Source organism: Chaetodon trifascialis, chromosome 12 (assembly GCF_039877785.1).
Source record: "Chaetodon trifascialis isolate fChaTrf1 chromosome 12, fChaTrf1.hap1, whole genome shotgun sequence".
Lineage (NCBI taxonomy): Eukaryota > Metazoa > Chordata > Actinopteri > Chaetodontiformes > Chaetodontidae > Chaetodon > Chaetodon trifascialis.
Genome location: NC_092067.1, coordinates 17,154,084 through 17,175,209, shown reverse-complemented (window position 1 = coordinate 17,175,209; position 21,126 = coordinate 17,154,084). Strand labels below are relative to the sequence as shown.

Below are 21,126 nucleotides of genomic sequence, written 5' to 3'. Positions count from 1 at the left end.
TGAGCATTACTTGGCTATGGCTGCAGTCAGTTTGTTCTTGCCTCTGTCAAAACTTTGGTCTTGTCAGTCGACCCACCTGGCAACTTTTTGAAACTAAACCTTCCATTCAGAATCTTGTTCGCATCCAATTCGGCGTTTCATGCTTGACGTCCACACAAACCGGTAGCTCTTTCACAGCTAGCGAGCAGGCAAGACCAAAACATGCGTGGGGCGTGCCTATTGTTTTGTTTCCGGTTTACAATCGGATCCTGTAGTTTTTCTTATGTTACTAGCAGTGGCCACAGCTTATAAAAAACTACAAGTTCACTGGGTTACAAAGAGCGTTAATGGCGCGATAAAAAAAATGACGACATTAGAACTGATTTGCGTTAACGCGATATTTTTGACAGCACTAATATATAGATATAGATATATATAGATACACACACACACACACACACACACACACACACACACACACACACATTCATATATATATTCCTGGGATAGGGAGGACTAATACCTTAAACATGTGTTTATGTAATGAGGTGCTTTCTCTTACGTAGGCAATTCAGGGAATTTGCCCAGATAATGCCCACATGGTTAGTGAGCTATTAATGGCAATAATACATAGGTCATTTTATATGCACAAATCAATATCATCATATTTACAATGGATAAGAGAAATACGTGTATGTGAAAGGGTTCAATTACAGTGACAAACACACAGAATTATCACCCAACTCTGCAGTTTCACTCAGCATCATACAGTTTATATGCTGTAGCGTCTTTCAGCTCATTATTTTGCTTCACACTCACCACGCTCATCAACCTTGTTCCTTGCTGCAGCAGAAAGCTGTTTTCTGCAAAAACTTCTGATAAATCCATTGTACAAAACCCTGCCTGACACCAAACAACTCAAAGACAAAAACAGAGACTTGCTTGCAAACATGGTTTAGTATTAAGCTGCTAAAAACCCAGACATTTCCCTCAGGAGTTGGTGAAGACCAAAACAGAGCTAAAGGAGGAGCAAATATTGGACTTACAGTACCTTCATCGGGTGCACAGAGACACGACTCCAAACAAATGCTAATGCTGCTTCATGTATGTTGATGTCTAAACAGGAAACTGCTTGCGAACATGTTCACTTGTCTTGTCTCTTGTCTACCAAGTACCCTTGTCTACTTTGAATAGCTGGCAAAGCTCACCTTGAGATAAGTGCTGGGGAATCGCCGCTGCATGAAACCAGTGATTGCCTCTGTGTCACAGGAGGCCTCGGCCAAGTACATCTTCACAGTGAACCCGCTGCCAAACCTGCAGAAAGGAAATTTTACACAAAAAGCAATGTTATTATATGTCTGAGGGGTGGGGTTAGGTGATGTGGGGCAAGGGTACACTGTTCTTTTGAGTAAAATTGAGCATTCAGTTGCACAAAGGACCACTGGGACTGGGGGGGTAGGAGGCTGTGGAGGCAGGGGGTGGGGAGTAATAGCTGGATTGGAGGATGAGCAGAGGTCACTAACCTGTTCTTAATGTGCTGCAGGGAGCCCAGGCAACGGAACTGTCCTTTCACCATGATGGCAAGACGGCTGCACAGTGCTTCACACTCCTCCATGCTGAGATGCACAGACAAAGAAAGAAAGACAAAAGGTCACACTAAGACTTTTTGACCTCACTGTAATTAGCCATGCTTTTATCTGTAATTGTAGCCCTGATCCTAAATAATTTGTGGGCTCAAAATACCGGAGCAATATATATGTCAAATGTTTCTCTGCGGTATCCTGAGATGGACTGTCGCAGGTGTGTGTATGTGATACGCTTCTGACCTGTGAGAGGTGAGGACCACAGCACATTTTCCTTTCACTTCTTCAGCAATGATTTTCCATAGGTGCCGCTTAGTGTGGGGGTCCATGCCAGAGCTCGGCTCATCCTGCGAAGAGGATAGCAGGATGTGTGGAAGAAAGAGAGGAGGGTTGAAATCAAGACAGAGAGATCAGAGGGAAAACAAGGAGTTAATTGAGGAAGGCAGTGTGTTGCACACAGTGTGCAGTACATGCAGAAGGCAAAGCCAAAAACAAGGGCAGGGCAAAGAAGAGAGAGTAAACAGAAATGCATAATTGCAAAACAGGAAGGAAAATGGCAGGCCCAGTGTTAGAAACAAAGGAAAAAAGGGGAAGGAAAGGGAAGAAATGAAGACAGGAACAACAAGAAAGACAAGAGGTAGAGGGAAAATTCATGGGAAAGAGGGGGGAAATTAAGAAGGCACAGAGAGGAAAGAAAACAGATGGAGAGAGGACAGACAGAAGGAGAGAAAGAGGAATTTGATTGAGACATAAGGTAGAAACAAAGTTGAAAGTTACAGGGAAGACCACCCTTGGGTAAGCCAGGGAAAGCAGACTAATCAACTATATGAGATCTGTCAAGTCTAGGGGGTCGATATCTACTTCAAAGACCCTTTCAGGAGGAACGCAGCGTATGGCTAGTTTAATATTTGCTGTCTGGTGGCCAGTTAAGCAATTAAATGGGCAGCAGTGCGAGCAGGTTGTGTCCTCACCAGCAGCAGGATTTGCGGATGCCCGATGAGAGCCAGCGCGGTGGAGAGCTTCCTGCGGGTGCCGCAACTGTAACCATCAGTAATGATGTTTCTATGGTAGTCCAGCTCCAGCCTCTTCAGTAGGTACTTCACCACCTTTAAAGGAAACATTCAGGGGGGTTATACAGTGGATAAACAACATAACAAACACCATATGAGAAGGATCACAGCTCTGAATGCACTAATCTCAAACAGACGGTGGCTGCACAGATATTCGACTTAAATGGCAATTAGTACTATGTTTGCAAGGCATCAAATCAGCCATCAATTACTGCATGGACAGCCATCTTTAAACATCCTGTTAGAAGCTTAGATGTAACAGTCCTATACTGGGAATCAACAGGTTTAATGAGCACTATGCATGGCTCTCTGTCCATACAGGAATATGAGATAGTTTCATGGATTATACGCTGTTCTCCTGCTCATAAGGATAAAGTCAAGTCCCATCTGTGGCTCCAGGAGATCAAAACAACACCAGACCGTTACAGGAAGTTGATTTTCCATTCCTGTAATCTATCATCATCCATGGAGGCCCTCTCTCTGGAGAAAAAGTCCAATATCCAACTACACACAATTCTGGACCTGATCAGAATCTGAAAAGGTGGGTTTACAGAAAGCTTTTCTGAGGGCAAAGGGTAGCCCTGCATCTTATTTGCTACTTGATATTCATTTCTGTTATTGCCTCCTTCTATTCTGTCCAGTACAGCTGCACTACAACTAACTGCTGCATCTACCTGTCCCTCTCCCATGAATATTTAATTTTGTTTGTACGACAGTGATGACTTTACTTGGTGACTTTACTCGAGCTAAACTCCACTCTGTCCTGAGGCTGCAGCTTTGGAGAACAGGAACTGAGGCAGCATAATCGGCTTGGTGCAGATCCGTTTGTCCTGCGTGTTAAACTACATTGAAAGCAGGAGTGAAAAACCCTTTAATGGATAATAACCATTTTATTCGCTTAAAACATCTGCGCTTGCCTGTTAATCACATGAAATGGTGTGCAAGTAACCACCAGTTCATTTTCAAATATCTCGAGGTGGTTTCCCACTGGTATGCTTCAGCCTTTTCCTCCATCGGCTGGCAAGTTTGGAAACCAGATCAATGAAGCAAGCCGATGCAATAGATAGCTTTTTCTCTGGAAGAGGATTTGCCTTCGGTGCTGATTTCTTTCCATATGTTCTGCGTTCACTAATCCAGGTTATTAGAACACACACTTTCAACAAACACACTATCAGCAGCTAAATTTGAGTGATTAGCATTGGCAGCACTGCATACACCTGACTGTTTTAAATCAAAATATGTTGTTTTTTTACATTCTCTCATAAAAGCCCCTGTCTATCACCTTTGATGTAACAGCTCATTAAGTCTGACAAAACCATGTCAATGTGAAATGACCCCATTAAGGCCTGTCTCATTATCCACAGCTAAGGGACTGTCAGTGGGAGACAACATAAGAGGAACTATATATAACCTCAACTTTGTGAATTAGCCCGACACAGATGCTGTGGCCATTACAAACACTGCTGTCGCTATCCTGACCAGAGAAGAGGAGCTGTAACAACAGCAGCGATGGCGATTAGAGCCAGACTGATCCATTTCTGTGCTTCACTGTCTGTGTAAGTACACGTGTGTGTCTATGTGCTCGTACTTCTGTTTGTAACATGGCTGAGGCTGTCAGAGACAATCAATGTTTTGTGCCTCTGCACCCGAAATTGCAAAATGGTGTAGAGAGAGACAGAGACAAACAATGATAGATGTTTTTCTGTGTACAATTTAGATTTGTCAAGATGTTTTCTGCACATTTTCGCACACCTCAGAGCTATTTCTTCCCTGTTTCTTTACGAGAAAAAAAAAAGATGGAAAATCACAAAACACATCATCTTGTTGATTGGTTGCTCTGCAGATTTCTTTCATGTCGGCAGCAGCAACAGCAAAGGACAGGCACACTCAGTAATCACCACAGAAGCAAGATTGATTAGTTCTCAGAAAGATAAATGGGAAGAATGGGGCTAAAGCGACATGTCAAATGAGATCCTCTCATCATCAAAGTATCGTTTCAATGTAAATTTGTCGGCAGTGGAGCGTACAGCATCGGCTTAATTCTGAAGTTTGGATTGCACGGGCTGACAACACAAAAGCTTTTCCATTTTGCCCCAGATAGTGCAGCTTTCAGCACACATCACTCAACACTTAACATGCCCTGATTCAGTATGCATGGAAGCACCAACACTTACTCGTCCTGCAGTGCACCTTTGAATTCATATCAGCTTCCGCGTCATTTTGTGGACGCTGTTGTCACTACCCGGTGGTTTGAAAAACAGCATGGAGTCTGCAGAGCTTTCTTACCCCATCTAGCTCCGTCTTTGAGATGCCTCGAATGCGACCATAGAAGTACAAGTGCTCTTCCCCAGTGAGCAGATTGTCCAGAGCATCCACCTGGGGACAGTAGCCGATGTTAATTCCCTCGTTGCGACACTCCATGATGTCCACCAGCCGCCTGGGGGGGAAAAAAGACAAAGACATGAGACATTCTCTTAAATGGCATCCACCACATAGTGTAGGGCAGATGGACATGTGGGGCGTTCTATTGGCCCTGCTGTCTGTAGTGTGCTGTGCTGGGAATACCCACGAAACAGCTTAAAAACAGAGCTGTCATAGGGAGTACAGTGGTGGTTTATACCTCTGTAGTACAGGAGAATCTGAGATACAGCTGCTACTTAGTGAATCCCAAACCATTTACGTTCAAATTTTGGCTGACACAAGGCAATAACATTCATTTGCGGATATTTGTGTTGTGCAAATTTAATCTATCTCAGACTCATTAGACAGTGCAGCTCGGGCACCTGTAAATAAATAGAATTACTACCTTGCAGTTGCCTCTGCCAAAGTCAGAATGTAGTTTACAACCATGACAGTCCAGACTCATGTAATATATACCGTGAAGACTTTAATGACAATATGGATGTTGCTGCAAAGAAGCTACAAATTGTCAAACATAGATGCTTCAGAGACTTTCAGCCCAGCATCGCAGATGATCTATACAAGCATCACTGTTTCAAGGTGGACACCCAGGATCAGTGTCACCAATGCAGTATCTGACCACATCTGAAAGATATTCCCTCAAGGCATTCATGAGATATGAGCTGACTGGACGTATTTCTGAAAACATAAAGCCTCCAGTCACAGCTTTCGTGGGCGTGGGGGCATAAAAATCCAAGCTTTGTCTTGTGACGGGTTCGCTTCTGTCATGCGATTCTCATCAATCATGTTCAGTTTGCAGGAATGTATTTTAAGAATACAAATCCTGACCCGTTGTATTCAGGAATGTGCATGCAGTGGCACAAGTATAGACAGAAGGAAAAGCGAGAGGGGAAAAAAATAAAAAATGAAGTTTATACTGTTTGTGCTTCACGGCCAGCTTACCCATCCCTGTCCCTGATCTGTGCTGTGCCATCAGTGGGGCTAACGTCTCCAGTCAGCATCTTGAAGGTGGTGGTTTTTCCTGCTCCGTTCACTCCCAGCAGACCAAAGCACTGTAAGCGAACACTTATTGCTTAGTAATCCTGAAGCATTTCACCACTTTACTGTCCTTTAATACCATGATGGACTTTTTGAAAGATTACGGAGACGTAATGGCCAATATTCAGATACTTAAATCTTTACTACTCCTTTGCACAAAGTGACAAAGTGAGTCCCTACAACTCTTTAGCAATACTAGTGACTTTCCGATTATTAGGATAAGTACAGACATGCTGGTGGATAATAGCCATTAATTATACCTCTTTCGTCATCATGCTGTATTAGTTATTCACATCACGACTATAGGTAAAGGCTTACCTCTCCAGCAGGGATGCCCACAGAGAGCCTCTTGACAGCATGGACCTTCTTGTTGAGGTGTTGATAGACCTTAGTCAGCTGGCTGACCTGCAGGATGTCTGTGCTGGCTGCTCCACTGGACACCCGTAGGTGCTCAGCCACCACGTCCTCATCCTCATCCTCATCAGACACCTGAGGCACCGTCTTTCTGCCCAAAATGAGATGCCTGCAAAGAGGAAAGTACTTTTTTTTTATAATAACTACTAGGTGTTGAAGTTAAGTTACTGGCAGAGACACAGAAGACGGCCCATTAAATCTGTGAGTGACATTTTTCTTTTTATTATCTGAAGTGGTTCAGGCTTTAGGTATCTTTGGGACTGAATATTTTTGGCTTTCATTTTCAAAATGAAAGAATTTGGACATTTATCATTGTGCAATTGCAAAAAAAAGTGTGATTTAATGTTTTATTGTTTTCTTTAATTACTTAAGGGGCCCTGATGCATATCCGGCCACTCATTTGCATATTCTCATATAAACTTTTTTCATCTTCGCTTTCATATTCTGGGCTGCAAGAGGACTGTAAAATGCAGTGAACAGTGTCGTCTTTGAGTAGAAAACACAACTTTTGGATTGCGAGAGAATAATGTGCAGGAGGAGAAAACCACTTGAAGCTGATCTCTATTCCACATTCTGTAAATACAGAATATTCTCAGTTGCATCATAAGGCTGGATGTGCACCACAGGAGTTCATAATCATTCATTCACCACGTCATCTTCTCTGACTTCTGTTTTCCTAACCTGACTGTGCGTATGAGGTACTTGTTGAGCAAGAGGCGCAGGGTGAAGAAGACCACGCCTTGGATGAAGGAGGAGATGAACATCCAGCCCAGAGCGTCCAGGCAGAACGGGCTCTGATAGGCGTCGATGCCGTAGCCGCTGAGGAGCTGGACCTCTATGTTCTTCCTCGCCAGCTGCATCATCCCATTCCCAAAGTTGAACTGGGGGAAGATTAGGAAGGCGTAGCTCAGCTTGTTGAAGATTTCCTGGATGACCTACAGGAGAGAAGGACAGAACAGAAGAGATTGAGAACTGGGGGTGGGTGGAGGGGTGGGGGTGGCTAGAGGGAGGGAAAGCAGCGAGGATATAAAACCTGAGAGCTCATCCTGAATTGTAATCTTCACTTCCCTGTCACTGGATATGTGAGGTATGTTTGCCCTTCTCACTCCTCTGCAACTCTATATCACTGCAGCAGCAGGGACTGACTAGTTTTCACTCCGCAATTAACGAGCTGTCTTACATTTAAGCGTTCATTGAACTACTTCTACTGCATCTGGACTCTGAGAGTTTATGCTGACCTCAGGGTTGCCCACTGAGATTTGACTCAGGAAGTATAGAATGGAGGTGGACAAGATGGTGTTGACACTGATGAAGAGGTTGATGCACACGTAGCTGATGAAGCCCATCTCCGCATCCTTGAAAAGGCCTGATAGCAGATACATCCAGGGGAACGTAGCAAACCTGAGGGATTGACAATGACAGGATACTTAAAATGCAGCATCAAGTAAAAATAACACGTATACCTTAAAATAGCGTTGCTGTGATCTGGCTGGGTTGGTTCCAAGTACAGAAAACCCACAAACACACAAAGTGAATGTGGAAAATCTATACAGTCCTCCTCATCTTCCAAAATGACACGACCTTGCTTTTTTTTTTTTTTACTGAAATGGTTCAGACCTTTAACAGACTAAGCAGAGAAGCTGTGATGAAAATAGGCACCAAAGAATACTGAAAAGAGAAGGAGGAAAAATACCACACCATGAGGAGGGTAAACATTCAGTCATGACGCCAAAAGAGAAGAAGATAAATTACTTCTCCCATTATTCCCCTGGTGGCAGAACATCCTTTTATTTTCTTTTCTTTTTTGGTTCTCTCTTTTCTCTCACATAATCGGCTTGTTCATTTGATTGGGGTGTCTGGGTCAGCGAGACAGAGCGGAGGAGAAGGAGGGAGGAAGAGGGAGAAAGAGATGAAGAAGAAAAAAAGTCGGGTTGGGAAAAGAAAGAGACAGACACTAACAGAGCCAGACAGAGACAAAGCATCTTCGTGCCATGTCCAAAAAAAAGGTGCTGGGTAGGCAGACTGCGGGTGCCAAGCCATGACAAGGAACAGAAGCAAGAAGGCTGCGGACCAGACCAGGTGGGTGCAGCCTGACAGATGGAGCGCTGTGATTATTCATTGCTTGGGAGGGAGACATCTGTCTGATAAATGAGAAGCAGAGTGCTGACTTGGCCTCCTAAGATCTGGGGCTCAGGACAAGGCCTGGGACAGCAACAGGAAACACAGGAAGGTGAGCTTTGGCTGCAGCTGGGGGATGATTTAAATAAGCTCAGTAATCCAGATGTGAGGAACATGGCACGTCATCGGACTGACGCCTTGCCAAAAAAATCTCTTTGTCAGGTTGATTTTAAAACCTTGGCTTGAGACAATAGCTAGCTAGTCATACTGCTGTTGCTGTAAGCCCTGTTGCTTCCAGACTCCCCACCAACACCACCGCCTTTAAATTCTCCCACCATCTGTCTTTGCGAGGAATTCTGAAAAATTGAGCTGTGTTTGCGTTTGAAGAACAGCAGCCTCAGCCTTATGCTCGGTGCTGTAAATCCAACCTGGTGGCAGGCAAAGTAACACCAGCAGAGGCTGAAAACAAAGGGGATGTGAGGACATCCTTTGTCTTGAATTACTCAAATTGTTCTGGCAAATCTATAGAAAGGATCACGTCTGTTTGGCCATGAGAAAACTCCTTGCATGCTTCGGGTGTAGGTGAGGATCACTGCTCTCCTGTAGAACGCAGCTCCATCAAATGAGTTTTGATGCGTTCGCTTGGATCCGAGTACACAAGATATTTTTGGACACCTCGCAGTCATCCGGCTGTTGCAGTCAGCAGTGACATCACCGGCTCACTGGTGGATTCGCTGGCAGCTGTGCATGCCCTCCACCTATTTGACAGATGTAGTGGCGTGCCTCGGATCGCGAGCTGTTTCTATTTGTTTTCCCTTCATTTCCATCATTCCTTCACTCCGCTGAGGTTCATTGTTGCTTACTAGGGGTTTGCCCCCTGTGCTTGCTTCTTTAAAGGAAAGCCACTGTTTATTACGGCTTGGGTTTTCTTGCCATCCCAACACAAACTGCTTGTTGTAAACATCCATCAGAGTCTACGAACCAACGTACTGGTTCAAAGTCGACCTAGAGATGCGTCGCTGGGATTATTTCCGACATCATGGATCCAACCACTTTCCGTTTTACCACCAAATAAAGTGGTAACTAATCAGGTAAAACTGTCAGCTTGTTTCTCGTCTCACCGCTGTGTGTGTCGCCCCACTGGACCCATTTTTCTGATTGAATTTTTATTTGGTCAGTACTGGAGGGCAGATTGAGTATAGGGCATTCTGTGTCCCTCTGCAAATCATTAGCCCCTGCATACATCTATAATACTGCATATAAAATGCTCTCACTTACATACATTCATTATACTATTGTCTGTCCATGTATATTATGGGAGTCATTAACTGGCTGAAAAGAGCTCTTTAGTCCTTAAAGTTTCCCTTCCTTTGATGATGATACCTTGTGTGATTATAAACAAATATACATACCATCATTAAGATACGCTCTTTTTTCTTTTGGTAGTTTATGGTACTTATGACTTATGCTTTTCCTCAGGGTTTTCTTTTTTTTGGTGGGTGTGTAATTTAATTTAGCTCTTATTTGGGTTTCTTACTCATGTGTAATTCAGGATGGGGAAAAGGAGAGTGGGAGACAAAGACATTTGGATCCATTTTTAGCAACGTTGCAGTGTTTTGAGATCTGACTATCACAACTGACTGAACACAGAAATGAAACTGAAGCTGTAATAAAACAGTTTTCCGAAGCGGCAAACAGCTGGTTTTGACATACAGAACAGTACTGAATATTTTTTGATTTTTCAGCTTCATGATTCAACCTTTTTCATCGTCAAATCACTTTTGGTCACGATGTCGTGAACAAAAGTATCCAAAGCATCAACTATGCCATAAACTGCATGCCGTGCTTCAGTAGGCTTTGTAAATCGACCCCTGAAAAAGCCCACTAACACGTTACTCGACTGCAGAACATACACAGATGTTGTGAAGCCAGATTACTCACCCAAACAGCACCAGAAGCAGGGTCATGGCACCCAGATTCTGCTGGTCTGTGAATGCTGGAATCTGGAAGGCTGCGATCACACAGACAGTCAGGGTCACAGGGATCAGATACATGACCTGTGGAAAAAGAGGACGGCATATCATGAAGTTGAAAAGCTTGGTTTTATATTAATAATGAATCAATATATGAATAATAATGCAAACATATTTTGTGTTATCCATCAATGAATAAGTCATGAAGTTAGTCTGCATATAAAAAGATATAAGGAGAGGGCAATGTTTTGCATATGCTGTTCCAAAACTGATGAGTGGGCAGCGATATATCACACATATTAAGCATGTCTGTGACGCACAAGGGTTCAACTACATTTCACCAGTTTGTTGGGGGTCTCCTGTGAGGTGATTAGAAGTTACCATGTCATAAAAGAAGTTCACAGCCCAGTAGAGGGGCTCGCCGATGCCAGCGATGTGCTGGAGCCTCTTGGAGCCGCTGCGGTGCTCAGTGACTTCATAGATAGCGAAGCTGGCCGTCGTGATGGAATAACCCGTCAGCACACACATAACCACGAGGATCTGGAGCATTCCCTGGACGCTGTGAGGAAGAAATAGGATCTTTCATCTCACTTATTATCAATCATGTCCGTTATTAGTGAATTATTCAACTGCATCAACTCTATTATTACCTTATATTCCTGGATGCTAAACAATTGTGAACAACTGCATTCCTTTATGTTTTAACTTTTGTATGTATAGTTCGGTTGCTTCATAGATCAAAGGATGAGAAAATGCACAAACAAATCAATACACTGTACACGGCTGTGCTGAGTCACTTTGCATGAGGCAACCTGATGCAATTTTTTCAGAAAACAATGGCTCATTTCAAAGCCCCTCTCCAAACTATCATTTCGTTCCCTACAGGGACCTGACTCTTGTGAACTCTTGAAGTCGCTCACAATAATTGGAATTGCATTAATAACAAACAGCCTTGTTAAAAGAGATGCTTGTGCCTCGCCTCTGACAAGATAGTAGCTACAAAAGAAGCAGATGGCTTCATGGAGAGAACAGCTTCACACTGCTGTTGCTGAAGAGTCGGTAAGCCAGTGGTGCTGCTGTGAGGCTGCAGAGCCGATTGTCCAGACAAGATCCCAGACTACCAGCTGATGCTTTGATCCCTCGGTTACTCTTCAACCCAGCGCGCTCATTCAAACTTTCTTGAAGCTGCTACCTGTTCATCTCCCATGCTGTCTTTCCTAGCTCGCACGCCACAGTAATACTTTTATCTCTCTCCTCTAGCAGACCAACCAAAGAGAATAAGCTGCATGAGGCTGAAAAAAAGGGGACGACGGAGCTGGCAGAGTGACCGAGTGGGAAGGAGAGAGAATAGCAGAGAGTGACATGTGGTGGGCGTTTTAGGGCAGCACTAACTACAGAGGATAGCCAGCAGCAGCAGCAGCAGCAGCCACTGAGCAGGCTTGTTATCAGTCTGGCCAAGATAGCCTTAGAAATGTTCCCATGGCCAATACTGCCACACTGTGAGAATCAAGACATGTGGAATAATAAACCTGTTGTATCTTTAAATGAGGGAGCAGAATACCCCGGAAGGAGGGGTAATTGTGCACTCGAGCCACTACAGTACCTTAGCAGGCTAACTGCTATGTAAATGCTATCCACATAAAGAACCTGAAGCTGAAAGGGAGCTAAACACAGGGAAATGGTCACCGAAACGCTTCATGCTAATTAGACTCTGGAGAGGGCGGACCTTCATGAGGCCACAGCTTTGGCTCAGTGCACTCTTGGAATGACGTTTTTGACTTGATCCTCAGGGGCACGCGCATGTTTGCATGTATGCATGTATGCATGTATGCATGCAAGCACACACCCAAGCACTCAATCTGCAGTCTGGGTCTCTAAAGCAGAATGTGGAGTATTTTAAATAAACTCATTTTGGGAAGTGGGCTAGAATCAATCCACCTCTGTGCCACCTTCAGGGTAAACACTCATTATATTGGGACTCTGATCAATAGTGCAAGCTCAGGGAAATCCATTTAGAAAATCAAATATGGGTAAATACTGCTGTCATGTACCTCCCTGCCCCGAGTCCACCCTAACTTTGATGTCCTGAATTGAAAAGTGGGATGCTTCCATAATTTATCGTGGGCGCAGCCAAACAACAGCCAATAATATTCATCGTGACTTGACTAATTTGGGGATATTCGCACTAATTAGGATGCTAATTAGAATTTTCTTTCAGCAAATGCAGCAATTGATGCTGCTGAATACTGACAGGTTCAGCAGGAGGAAGAATTTAAAGTGCCGTCCTTACATCACATCTTCATCATCCTCCCGGCCAAAATAGGGGTGACTGGAAACTGAAATGGCTGTAACAGAAAGAAGTAGAGGATTGTGTCAGCAACAGAAAAACAACAGCATTTAAGCTACTTTTCAGCACGGGAACTAAATGAGCGATGACATTCTCTTAGCCTGGGCCACAGTTAATTGAAAAATATAGTGCAAGATGATTTCATTTGGTGGTGCACACAAATGAAATTGAATTTTCTTTATCATTTTTTTTCAGGGTCTTCTAGATGCTCACAGACGCAAACTGCTCCTCGACATGTCGCTGCTTAGATAGGATAGGAGAGTTCACCCAAAGCACAGGAGCCCCAGAGCAGGTTGGAGGCTCAGTGCTTTGCTCAAGGGCACTTTGGTGGAACTGATGGGCTCCACAGACTAATCCAAATCTGATCATCATTAATTAATCATTAATACCCATCATTATTGCTCGGAAATCAGATGTTCCCACATCTTGTCTTTTCTGATGGGAAACAACTACATCTTCAACTCACTATGATATTCATTATACCTACAGTCCCAAACCCAAAGATATTAAATATGCTATCATAGAAAAACACCACATTTAAGAAGATGGCAGATTTCTGCCATTTCTGCTTTAAAAAATTACCGAATATAAACATTACATAACAGTTAAGAGATTATTAAAATGGTAGTCGATTATCATTAGAAAAACTGTTCATGATCTACTAACATTTTGGTTCTCGTTGCCTCAAGCTGAGGTTGTTTTCCCCCTTTATTTGTAAAGATATTAAATCAGGTTTTCTCAGTTCACACCTTCTCATGGTGGATCATTTAACAGTTGAGTAACTGTACGTTCTCTCAGCGGGGCAAACAGGCGTTAAACACAAAACATTGTTGCATGTGGGAGTGATCAGACGCTCTAGTGTGAACAGTGGAGTGATGGCACATCTGTGACAGTGGGCGGTTATGGTCAGAAATCCTGTGAGGGAGACTGCTGCAGATCTGTAATGGGTCCCAGCCCAGAGTTGGTACTGTAGATCACAATGTCAGGTTCAGGGCTTCACATTTGATGGATAAACCATCACCTTGAAAAGTAATCTCCAAGGATCTCCCCCCTCCTCACTCCCCCACACCGCCGCTGTGAGCTTGCAGGTAACATTTAAATGATTACACTGCCCTCGAGCACTTTTATCATCCAATGGGGAGGAAATGTGTGTGCTTCTGTGCATGCACTGTATGTTTTCTGCGTGTGTGTGTGTGAGTTTGAGTGAGTGTGTGTGTTTGAGTACTCCCGCTGGCAGGCAGATGGTCAGGGTGATGCTCAGAGCTGAAATAGTCCTGAAAACGTGGGCCAGCCTCGTTCTCTTTAGCATAGCTCCCCAGTGAGCAGCACTCATCAGTATTCAACATGCATAATGATATGAGTGTAAGGACACACAGCACCCCCTGGCTTTAATCCAGTGAAATGAACCATGAGTAAACACACTGTTTACAGCTCTCTTTATATTTAGTATACAAAATGCACTGCTCAGTCAGTAGCACCTTCCTCGCGGATTTCCTCATGCTGATGTGTGCATCCCCTCTGCACTACCCCAGTCATTTTCCTCAGCTTATCTATCACAGTAACCAGGAAGTGTTGTGTGTCTGCACAAATTAAGAAATACCACCAAAAAGAATGTTTTCTAAAATTACTAAAATATGCCAAATATATGCAATAATATGCAAAAATGTGTATTACCACGTAAAAATTAGATAGCAGTGATCCGAATAGCTGTCTTTCTATCTATGGAATACTTAATGAATTAGACTGAAATCTCAGATTGTGTCCTATAGCTGAACAAGTTTTATATATCACATAATTTTTTATTTTCAGAACCAACTCCAGCTTACCATATTTATGTGGATCCTTGTCTGCTGGCAGATTGGAGCGTAGGATGAAGTTGTTGAGGCTGTTTAAGTATGCTGGCATTGTGTGGTGGCCCTCAGGGTTGAACCAGACCTAAACCCAAGCGTGCATAAACACAGAGATACATAGAAACCATCAATCCCACTGCTACAGATCAGGGTACGTAAGTCTACTTGTAGATCTTCACAGTATACTATTCCAGTGTTTTGAAACCGAGCCTTTAAAGACACGACAAAAGCAGACGTCATCATCTGAGGAAATTTACACGCTAAAACAATGGCACTATTGCTGCAGTAAAGCATATTTATGATGACACTGATGGTGTAACAATGCAGCTCCATCTGCGAGCATGGATCTCGTAGCAAGACAACTTTAGCGAGGATGTCATGTTTAACTTTCAGCGACTCATCAGTGCAGCAGTTAAAGAGATAACGAGGCAGGCGGCAGGGAAGCAGGAGAAACATGTACCTTAGTGAGAGTACGGTTCTTGGGCACTGCTGTTATGTCCATTTGCAAGTCAGGGGGGAGTGGGATGCCAAAAGCGAAGCCACCATACCTGAAAAAAACAAATATAAATACAGAAAAGTGCTATATAAATAACGTTTATTAACATTATTCTAAAAGTATGACAAACATGACTGATAAGGCACTAGATGTCCATTCGTATTAAGTCAAACCAGCTGAACCATTTGCAATCAACAGCCAATTAGATTTCAGCACATCCTTATTTGTGCACAACGAACTTCCTTTCCACTGACAGTTTTAACTATTTAAAGCTTCCCAGTTCACTCATGTATATTATTTAAAAGACTGGAAGGAAAAGAAAGTCTTTAAATGGACACTTGGAGAATCATCAATCTCCTACACTGACTTAATAAAGCTAAAAGGAAATCGAGCCCCATACATTATTTGCAAAACTGTCTCGTGTCAACTCACCAGCATGATGTAATATTATGAAATGTAATTCTAAACTGGGAAATATGTGATGAACTGCTTGGATTTTCTGCTTCATATAGTTCATGCAATTAAAAAAAATCTGCTTCACTTGTTCATACAATTAGAGTATTGATCAAAAGTCAGGCTACAGCAAACTATCAATGAAGCATGGGCTGATTCTCAATGTGGCCTCATTAAGCAAGAGCAAACACTGGTGGCTTTCACCTGTTCCTGATGAAGTCATTCGCTGTGGCCACCAGGTAGTTCTCCACGTTGATGCCGCTCAGGTTATACATGATCTGAGATGAAGGGATCTTCTTGTGGGGGGGCTGGACGTCGTCCCCATGACAAACCTTCAGTGCACAAAAGGGACAAATGCATCGCACTTGGCCTTCCTCAAGCAATCAAGCGCATGAACACAGGAGGACACATTCATGTCCAGAAACACAGACGCATGAGAACATAAAAACTCACTCTCACACACACACACACACACACACACACACACACACACACACACACACACACACACACACACTGCTCTTGGTGACCCAGTCTCACCTGTTCCTGACTGGTGCATTTACAGGCACCAAATGCTTTGGAGCTGTTCCCTCTGGAAGTCCACTTGTTTATGCTTCTTGCGCAGACCCTTAAAAAGAAACACAAAGTGAAATGGTGGCTCAGTGAAATGATGGGAGTCTGCAGTGTGAGATCAAGCCGTGAGACCATCCCTGGACACGCTTGAAACTGATTTGATGTGATGGTCTGCATCAATGCTAAAAACCTGTGCACATTTACTGGAGAAAAGAAATAAATCTGCAACCATTCATGCTGTAGCTGTGGGCTTGCACATTTTTTTGTGAGATCAGGACCCAAATGTTTTCTCTGATATCAAAACAGCTTTCAAAGCTGCTTAATATGTGCTGTAATATGATATTGTGTGAAATTTGCTTGTGTGGGTTGATGTTCAGCTCCCTCACGTTTTGCTTTGTGCCAAATGCTTGCAGGGACACTCTGTGCAGATCAAAAAGCGATTGTAGCATAACACATGGCTTTGCATGCTCACATTCACACCTGTTACTTTAAATTAACACCAGCGATCATACAGCTTAATTTTAAAGCAAATGCACTAAGCACCCTTTTAGCTGTCATGTTGTGATTATAGGACATCATGACACACACCTCTGTTGTCCCATAGGATCCTTCCTGCTCTCTCTCCATTTATTCTTTTTTTTTTTTTGAGAGAGAATATTAAAATGCACACGAGATCCGCTTCCTGAGTGGCAACATTGATTTGAGTGCCTGTAAGGGCAAAATCTCCCCCCATAAACACATGGTGTTTATGGAATACAAATTATCCTCTCACATCGCAGAGTCCTGCTGCAGGTTTTCAGCCACATACGTCGAGCTGAGCAGCAGGAAAATAGAGGGAGGGACATGAGAGAGACAAGCAAGAGAGAGGGAGCAGCAGGAATTGGAGGGAGACTAGTAAAATGAAACAAGGTGAAAGAGGAGGCATGAAAAGAATGACAATGAGTGAAATATGAAAACACTGTATGTGTGGAGAGAGGTGGAATACACTGAGGCAGCCAGAGCATCAGTAACAAATTTATCATTTTCAGGAAAAAACAGCTGGCATTTGAGGCGAGATAACGTACGGGTTATCGGGCTTGTCGAGGCAGGCGTTATCGATCCCAGGGAATGACATCATGGTGTCCACCAGCTGGCTGGAGCTGGGATTTTGGTCACTGTGGAGGCAGAAAACCTAGAGTCAGCCTCAACTCAAAGGTAACAAAGACGTTTAAGCTAAGCATATCATATATTACAATAGCAATAATAACATGAAGACATAGAAAAGGTTGTTGCATAAGGCTCTGACATGGCATCAGCAAACAGACAGATTTAGTTTTAGTCCTTATCGATTTAATCAAATTGGTCTTGGTGGCTGGATTTTTTAAAGAGTTGGAATTCACAGTTGGCATTTATCAAGTTCAGTTTTCTTGGTAGAGAAGCTGGTTTAAGAGCAATTTAGTAACTCACGACACTGTCAATAAAATGACCGCGGAGCACATTAAGAGAGTCTAATATAACATCCTTAGGACATCAAATTTGCCACTTTATATTTAAGTGGTTTTCTTTTATTTGAGCCATCCCCTGCTTTTAAATGCACACGGAACGCACTCATGAATAAACATTCAGATCATTACATTTGCAGGGCAGACAGGTTTGAGAACGCAGTACCCTGAGAAAGTTCATGGCAAGGGACATACTATAATCTCCAGCTTTACTAAAGACTGAAGTGGTAGGGATGAAGGTCAGCACTAGAACGAGTCCGAGGACATTGCTCTCTGCTGGAAAACTGTGGATTGCTCCCTCTGAGTGAGTGAGCTGCCCCAATTGAAGGAGCTTAATCTTGGGGCTTCTTCATGAGTGGGGGTAAAATGGAGTGTGAGATCAATGGGCGGACTGGTGTGGCGTCAGCAGTACCGCGAGCATCATACTGGACCACTGTGGTGAAGAGGAAGCTGAGTCAGAAGGAAAAGCTTTGAATTAACCAGAGGATCCACTCCAACCCTCACATATGGTTATGAACCTAGTAGGAGATCCCTGAGTAGACCTAGAACAAGCAGAATAGATTCCAGGAGGAGCTGGAAAAAGCTGCTGAGGAGACGGACATCTGGACTACTTTGCTTAGCCTGCTACCACCACAATCTGGTACTGGATAAGTGCAAGAAAATAGATGGATGGAAGGAGCATCTGCAACCATCACCTACCCATAACTTTCCTCAGCAACCAACCCAACACTAACACTGATGTCATGAAAACTAAATAAATAAATACCATCTTTCAATCTCTTTTGTACATCAAGCTGAAGAGGACTGAAGAGAGCATCTGTACAGTCTTTAATATGGATTGGCACCTCAGCATTTTCTCCCTTGCAACACATCCCCTTGATCAAACAACAGCACTTCTCAAGAATGAAGATATTCATCGCAACGTCCTGACACTCTTAATCTCTCTCACTTTGATCTCGCATCTCAGCCGTCTTCATCACAATCATCTCCTTCCCTGGCGTTCTCTCTCGCTCACTCTCCTTGAGGTCCGCCTGCCCTTCAACAAACTACAGCCTCGAATTCACTTCAGAGCAAGCGAGACGCGTCCTCCCCAGCGTAAAATGCAGGAACTCAATCAAGTCAGGTGATGTATCAGCCCTTCATCAAAGTTGCAGAGGGGTTGCGGTTGGCGGTTTCAAAACTTGATCTTTTATTATAATGTGTTCTTTAGGCCATTTTTTAAAAGGCCAAATCATGGCATCGCAACATCCTCCAAGTTTTGCCACAAACTATAAGGGAAATATCTCTTGAGATATACACAGCGTGATGATTCATCTGTAACCTTTGGCTTAAATTGCCACGTTTAACACATTAAAATCACAAGATGTCTGGAGTTGTTTCCTGGAATTGTTCAGACAAATTATATCAAATTATACCCAGTTTTTCAGGTGCTTTGGTGCAGTTATTTGTTGCCACTTGAGTCTCAGTGGCATTGGTCTGACCTTTCCAAATGCATCGAAATAAAAGAGCAAAGCTTCAGAGTTCGATTGAACTGCTCCAAACATGCTTGGCGTAAAAGCACCCTGATTAGCCTTGTTTACTACTGTGTACTCCCCTGCCACTTCTCCCTTGTATATTCTTTTGCCATGGGGACTGACCTGAAGAAGGAGTAGCTTGGATCGAATTTGTAAAGTGCAGGGCTAAGCTCCAGCTCAGCATAGTGCCGTAGGTCGCTCTTGATGGAGCCCAGACCCATAGCAAACACCATGAACAGGACAGGAAGCAGGACTTGGGACATCAGGCCCTTCCAGTCTCTGCGGGTATGGTGGAACCTCTTGATCAGTATGGCTGCCATCTGCTGCCAGGCCAGGGCCACACCGTGCAGCATGGATGAACTGGTAAGCTCTAAAGGGAAAGAAGTGGAGACAGGATTTAATAATGTCTGTGCTAATGCGCTTTTTACTGTCCTACAGCCTTGGTGATGCTTGCTTTTACTCTCTTAGGCACACTGAACTAAAGGTTCACAGGTAGATTGTATCACAAAAGATGGCAGAGTAATCCATCCAGACAGGCGCTCCCATTGTAGAAGATGTTGAACTGGGTCAGCTGAGTAAGCATTCATAAGATATTTTAGGTCAAGTGTGAAAATTGAAAATCTAAATTAGAAAAATGCAAAGATGTTTGCATCTTTGCATTTGCTGTTTTCCTTATACATCATTTTACTTCAAATCAAAGCGTTCAGTGGTATTGTTTTTCATTAGATGTGACAGAAGGAAAGAGTGAAAGGAGGGTTGGAAGGAAGGAGGGGGACAGCAAAACAAAGAACGGGGGAGGTAAAAGTGAGTGAACCCACTGATCTTGTCGCCAAAGCTGGAGGTGCTTCCACTGAGGTCTGAAGGGAAGCTGTCGATGGATGCAGTGTCGGAAACCGTCTCTGAGATAGACAGGGGGCCGTCCTCAGCCCCAGAGTCTCTGTGTCCGTTAGTCAATTGGAGGAACACCTACACAGATTAAGAGGAAACATCAGTGTATGCCAAAGAGCCGATCAGTGTAATTTTTTTATGGCTTGTGATTATGCTTCCATGTCAGTGTGATCCAGTTTATGAGCACTAGCACATCTGGAGCTCCCCTATTTTACACAGGGCATATTTAAATGTGCCTCAGCAGTTGAGATAGTGTTTTTCTCCACTGTGTATGTGGGTGTGTGTGAGCTCACCTCCTCTAGGGTGGTGTCAGAGATGCCATAGCCCCCCAGCTGCAGGGCATCCAGGTTGGAGTCCAGGGCGGTCAGCAGAGAGCGGTACGAGGAGGCGTTGGATGAGGTGAAGGGGGGCAGTGAGTAGACCAGGTCGCCCCCCTGGGCCTCCTTCAGTCGCGCTTCAGGTACGTGAGCTTGGATGAAGGATTTCAATTCAGCGTTGTCAATCTGCTCAGATTCAAGGTTCTGCATCTGCAAACAGAACAGCAGAAATATGATATGGCGTGCTTTATTTTCAAGATTATAATGTTGTTACTGCTTTTTAAGTGCATTGTCCAAATAAATTACAAGTCATCTAAACTATTGCGAAACGGAAACACATCTTGTTTGACACTGCCTGAGGTTTTCTGCCTCTAGATCACTCAGATGACTGAGTACCACAAAGAGAAGCATACAGCCTGAAACAGACATAAGAACAGCCAAAATACAGACTACTGAAGGGCCAAAATATGTAACTGGGCTACAGGGCTTAATTTGGAAAGACATAAAATAAAGAGCCTTAAAATAAAGAGCCACTTTAGAGGAGTCAGCGGAGCATTATTTGTGCTGGATTTAGACCATTTAGCAGTTTTTTAATATATCAGATACAAATC

The 21,126-nt window shown here is 43.5% G+C and overlaps 1 protein-coding gene across 1 annotated transcript in view; it reads right to left on the bottom strand.

The window, feature by feature from the left end:
• Positions 1 to 21,126, bottom strand: part of abca12 (ATP-binding cassette, sub-family A (ABC1), member 12) — a 68,180-nt gene that overhangs the window by 1,688 nt on the left and 45,366 nt on the right. The window contains exons 50-69 of the mRNA XM_070975575.1: positions 20,492 to 20,725; positions 20,129 to 20,276; positions 19,434 to 19,680; positions 17,380 to 17,469; positions 16,283 to 16,370; positions 15,947 to 16,074; positions 15,254 to 15,341; positions 14,770 to 14,878; positions 12,887 to 12,941; positions 10,978 to 11,155; positions 10,565 to 10,680; positions 7,744 to 7,906; positions 7,187 to 7,440; positions 6,410 to 6,614; positions 5,996 to 6,105; positions 4,919 to 5,069; positions 2,534 to 2,668; positions 1,806 to 1,909; positions 1,503 to 1,595; positions 1,188 to 1,293 (exon numbers count right to left, since the gene is read on the bottom strand). Of these exons, the coding sequence (XP_070831676.1) occupies positions 1,188 to 1,293; positions 1,503 to 1,595; positions 1,806 to 1,909; positions 2,534 to 2,668; positions 4,919 to 5,069; positions 5,996 to 6,105; positions 6,410 to 6,614; positions 7,187 to 7,440; positions 7,744 to 7,906; positions 10,565 to 10,680; positions 10,978 to 11,155; positions 12,887 to 12,941; positions 14,770 to 14,878; positions 15,254 to 15,341; positions 15,947 to 16,074; positions 16,283 to 16,370; positions 17,380 to 17,469; positions 19,434 to 19,680; positions 20,129 to 20,276; positions 20,492 to 20,725 (2,802 nt within the window). The remainder of the gene's footprint in view (positions 1 to 1,187; positions 1,294 to 1,502; positions 1,596 to 1,805; positions 1,910 to 2,533; positions 2,669 to 4,918; positions 5,070 to 5,995; positions 6,106 to 6,409; positions 6,615 to 7,186; positions 7,441 to 7,743; positions 7,907 to 10,564; positions 10,681 to 10,977; positions 11,156 to 12,886; positions 12,942 to 14,769; positions 14,879 to 15,253; positions 15,342 to 15,946; positions 16,075 to 16,282; positions 16,371 to 17,379; positions 17,470 to 19,433; positions 19,681 to 20,128; positions 20,277 to 20,491; positions 20,726 to 21,126) is intronic.